We start from the raw sequence: 4,906 nt of genomic DNA, 5'->3' as shown, positions 1-4,906 counted from the left end.
TACATCAACTTTTACTCATCCCTTATATCAAATAACTACTTAAATAATGTGTACGATCTCATCGTCTCAATTATTTTCATTTGTTATGTTCATTACATGTGACTGTAACAACTTCCATTATATCGTTAACAATCTGTATAATATAATCGGAATCATCCTCGGTACATTATACTTTAAATCATTTAATTATATATTTAATAATAAATATATTATTCAATTAAGATGTTTTTATAAAATAATCGTTGGTCGTTAAGTATTATATAGAAATAATAACGTGATTTGGTATGATAATAATTTTAGTCACAAAAATTATATAATTTGATTTTAATTCGAAATAGTTTAATAAATTTAACCAAATATACTTCTTTTTATCATTTTAGTTTTTACTTTTTTCCTTAAAAATGTTTTATTACTTTCATATTATTTTATTGATATAATTTAATAATAATATGTTGTTTTAGAGTGTAATACAATTATTTAACTAATGTTGACTCATTTGTTTTGACAACATTAAAAAAATTATATTGATAAAAATTTAAAACATTAATGTTTAAATTTATTAAATTAGTTTTAATTAAAATAAAATTAAGAAAATATATAAATTTTTAGAAATATTATTACATTATATCACAAGCTGTAACAACTCTCATTATATCGTTAGGGGTGTAAATGAACATAACGTTTAGTGAACTGTTCGTGAGTCGTTCATATAACATTCGTTTATGTTTGTTCGTTAGGTTAAATAAACGAGTATGAATAAAAAAATTTAGGTTCATTTAATAAATTAACAAACACGAACAAAGGTGTGTTCAGTTCGTTTATGTTAACGAACAAGCTCGTTTATCGACTCGTTCATGAACAAGCTCATTTATCCATTTATCCTTGTTTTTCTTTCTTTTTTCTCTTTTTTTAATTTTAAATATTGGTAAAGGTAGAGACTAAATTGAACACATGATAAAAGTTGAAATTCAAATTATGGATTTTAAAGAGTTCAAGCACTAGTGGTGTAATTTATCATTTTTTCTTTAACTAGCAAATGAAAAGGTAAAACTAAAAATTAACTATATAAACCAACAATAAACGAACGGTAAACGAACATGTTCGTGAACGTTAAATGAACACGTTCGTAAACATATAAATGAAAACGTTCACGAACAATAAACAAACATGTTCGCGAATAAGTAAACAAAAGAACACAAACATAACTTTGTTTGTTCAAATTCGGTTCATTTACACCCCTATATATCGTTAACAATATATATTTTATAAAAAATATTATTAACAATAAAATTTATTAAAATTTTACAATTAAATAATTTATTTATAACAATATTTAATTGACATATTTATAATTTTTAAAATAATAACATATCTATTACTAATGTCATTATTAAATAATTTTAAATTTAATTTAATTATTAATATTTTGGATCACAACTTAAATATATGAGCTCAAATCTTAAGCAAGTCAAGGGGCACATGCTTCAGTTGCAAGGTAAAGTTCAAATTATTGGGAAGATGAGAGATAGCGATAGGCGTGGCCATAAATAAGTAACGAACTAAAATCGAATTATTCTCAATGACACTAAACTCCAATCACGCATGTTAGTTTACTGGATTAATAATACAACCACTTGATAAGGTAAGTCCATCTACACTAATTTAATAATATTATATAACTTATTTTCACATAAGAGTAGGTGGCTAGGGATTTTTATAGGCAGATACGCAAAAGACCAAAATATCACATATATTTATATTTTAGATAATATTAGTATATGCTGATTAAAAATGTCGTACAAATTTAAATACTATAGTTATTAAATAAAATAAAATTGGAATCAAAAGATATAACTCTGTTTTGAAAACCGGACCGGATCGGCCGGTTTAATCGGGAATCGTTGCCTAGTCCAGTTCAATATAAACCGGTTGAACCGCTACTAGTAAACCGGTCAGAATCGCTGAACCGTTCGAACCAGACCGACTGAAAACCGAAAAAAACCGAAAAAATCGGAAATTTTGTTTTTTTTTTTAAAAAAAAATTAAACCAAACGTCGTTTGTTAAACGAGCCAAGTCGAACTCGAGTATTGCTGATATCGACTCGAACTTGAAAACTTTAAAAGTAAGCTCAACTCTACTCAAACTCAAAAGTTTAAAAATATCAAGTTCAACTCGAACTCGAAATATAATATTGAAACTTGAACTCAAAAAGGCTTGAACTCAAAAAAAAAATTAGAAGCTCAATTGAAGCCTAAAATTCGAGCTTGATTGAAATGAAATAATAGTTCACTCAATGCTCACCAAAAGGCTTCATGATTTTGAATATCAAATTACCTCTATTATTTATAGAAGTTAGTTGTGATGCTCTTCTATGTTTCTAGCAATGTGTGATTGTTTTATTCTCATATTTTTAATCTTTAGACTTTTGGGATGCTCTTCTATGTTTCTTAGCCATGTAGGATTGTTTTTTAAAAAAATTAAACCAAACAATATCATTTTGTTATGATTTTTTAGCCCCAAATTTATTTTTTAATTATAGTTATATAATTATATTTATTATTTAATATGTTTTACCTTAAATATTATGTTGTAGTTAATTTGAATCATTTTATTTCACTTGATTTTATAGTTTTAAATTTATATATGTTATGACTTGCTTTGAATATGACTTGTGATATAAAAAATTATTTTTTATTAAATATTTTTGATATTTTTATTTAATTTTTTTAAATAATTATGACGTCGTCTGACTCTTCTGATCAATCGAAATAATTCAATTAGTTAAATCAGTGAACTGATAGTATGACCGATTCGTTAATCGATCCAATTCGTTAATCGATCCGATTCGTTAATCGGTCCGATTCTGAAAACCATGATGTATAAGCATGGAATACGCGTAACGCGCATACGACAATCCAACAAATTAAAAGCAAGTTTCGGTTTTGGGTCAAAACTCATATGAAGAAGATGATTTGAACTATTAGTTTTGTGCTTGTTGAAAAGGACAAAACAAAAAGACGGCACCGTTTTATATGAAAATTATACTAGACACGTGTCGAACGATGAATTTATGTAAACGCAGCCAATGACCTACTATTTATCTTTTCTTTTCTTTTTTTCTCTACAACTAACCCTCATCAAAATAGAAAATAAACATTTTTCATTTTCCTTTGTTTGAACATTGAACTTTGAATTAGAGAAAAACGTAGCAATCTTTCATCTTCTTCGTTTTGATCCAAAAATCTTTAAAAACAAACAAAAAAAAACTTCTTTTCAATTAATCTTCCACTTAATCCTTCATGGGCAAAGGCGGTGGCTGTTTCCCGAGCAAGAAAAAACACCCGACCCCCGCCGAAGACGCCGCTGGCACTGCGCCCGTTGCTGCCGATGAAGAAATCCAAGAAGCTCCCGCCGTAACGGTGAATTCAGAGAACGCCCGATCATTCACGGCCACTTTAAAAGTCTTCATTGTGTTTTACTCCATGTATGGTCACGTTGAGAAGCTGGCGAAGCGGATGAAAAAAGGAGTCAATGGTGTCGAAGGTGTCGAAGCGGTTCTTTTTCGGGTCCCCGAGACGCTTTCAGATGATGTGCTGGAGCACATGAAGGCGCCGCCTAAAGATCTCGAGGTTCCTGAGTTATCGGCAGCGGAGTTAGCGGCGGCGGATGGTGTTCTATTTGGGTTTCCGACAAGGTTTGGATGTATGGCTGCTCAGATGAAGGCGTTTTTCGACTCCACGGGGCAGCTTTGGAGGGAGCAGACACTGGCTGGGAAACCGGCTGGATTCTTTGTTAGTACCGGAACTCAAGGAGGCGGCCAAGAAACCACCGCGTAAGTTATAATTTCTTTGTTGGAAAATAGAATGACAAAATTTGAGTAACAATTTGAATTCTTTTTCCTTTCCATTCCGATTTTACTGAATTTGTTGGCCACGAGATATATTTAGGTGGCTTCTTATAGATGATTTTCGAATATGAGTATGAATCATTAAGTATATGACAAATCCACCATCGAGTATAAGTAACATGTTGCAAATGTGCGGCAAATGAATGAAGCTTCCATATAGCATGTACTCTGTATTTACATCTGTATGTATGTTTTTATCAACATTCCGACATTTCTTATGCTTTGTTGATCCTTATGGTTCAGTTGGACGGCGATAACCCAGTTAGCACACCATGGAATGTTATTTGTTCCCATCGGCTACACTTTCGGAGCCGGTATGTTCGAGATGGATTCGATACATGGAGGTTCCCCTTACGGTGCCGGAGTCTATGCTGGTGATGGCTCAAGGGAGCCTACTGAAGCCGAGCTCGATCTGGCCGAGCATCAGGGCAAATACATGGCTGGTATTGTCAAGAGGCTTTCTCAAGCATGACGTTCTCAGCATATTTCCCATCGAGATGAAAGATGTTTTCTTTTTTTTTTCATTCCTTGACATTTTACATTCAGTTAAAAGTTGATATACATGATTTGATATTCTTCTATCATATATAGCTTATCAAAACTTGTAGATGTCTACATGTGAGAATTGGGTGTTCGTTTATATAATTTTCTGTGCACTTCACTCAAAGTTTCCGATTTAATAAAATTTCAGCTCATTGGTATTCTCTCGTTTCATATGGATTCAATATCCCTTGTTTATCTATGAACAGTGAACTGTTGTTTCTTCATAAACTTCAATAAATTATAAAGATAATAAAAAATAAACACCTTTGTTATTTACATATAAATTAATTATTAAAACTAACAGAAATAAAATTGAAAATAACAACACAAGTACACAACAACATGAATTTATGATTTACCTGCCACTCTACAAAACCTTACATGCTATCATACTTATTGTCTGCAACAACCATTCCAAAGCCAAGCTTGAAGGGTGTCAAAATTCTCTCTCATTT

General features: G+C 30.9%; 1 protein-coding gene across 1 annotated transcript; it reads left to right on the top strand.

Moving 5' to 3' along the window:
• The first annotated feature begins 3,142 nt into the window (after window positions 1-3,142).
• On the top strand, window positions 3,143-4,593 carry LOC120126759 (probable NAD(P)H dehydrogenase (quinone) FQR1-like 2). Its single transcript, XM_039144856.1, has 2 exons — window positions 3,143-3,833; window positions 4,152-4,593. Exons 1-2 carry the CDS (start codon window positions 3,301-3,303, stop codon window positions 4,378-4,380), a joined length of 762 nt encoding a protein of 253 aa, XP_039000787.1. The 5' UTR covers window positions 3,143-3,300; the 3' UTR covers window positions 4,381-4,593.
• Window positions 4,594-4,906: the final 313 nt, after the last annotated feature.

Source organism: Hibiscus syriacus, unplaced genomic scaffold, assembly GCF_006381635.1.
Source record: "Hibiscus syriacus cultivar Baekdansim isolate YM2019G1 unplaced genomic scaffold, ASM638163v2 tig00110462_pilon, whole genome shotgun sequence".
Classification (NCBI taxonomy): Eukaryota; Viridiplantae; Streptophyta; class Magnoliopsida; order Malvales; family Malvaceae; genus Hibiscus; species Hibiscus syriacus.
Note: the sequence above shows the minus strand (reverse complement) of the source record. Positions and strands in the feature narration are given on the sequence as shown.

What these genes read in the sequence shown, in the direction of transcription:
- LOC120126759 (XM_039144856.1), top strand. Translation starts at nt 3,301, where the DNA reads ATGGGCAAAGGCGGTGGCTGTTTCCCGAGCAAGAAAAAACACCCGACC. An exon ending in GGCGGCCAAGAAACCACCGC is followed by an intron (nt 3,834 to 4,151) that starts GTAAGTTATAAT and finishes CTTATGGTTCAG; the next exon opens with TTGGACGGCGATAACCCAGT.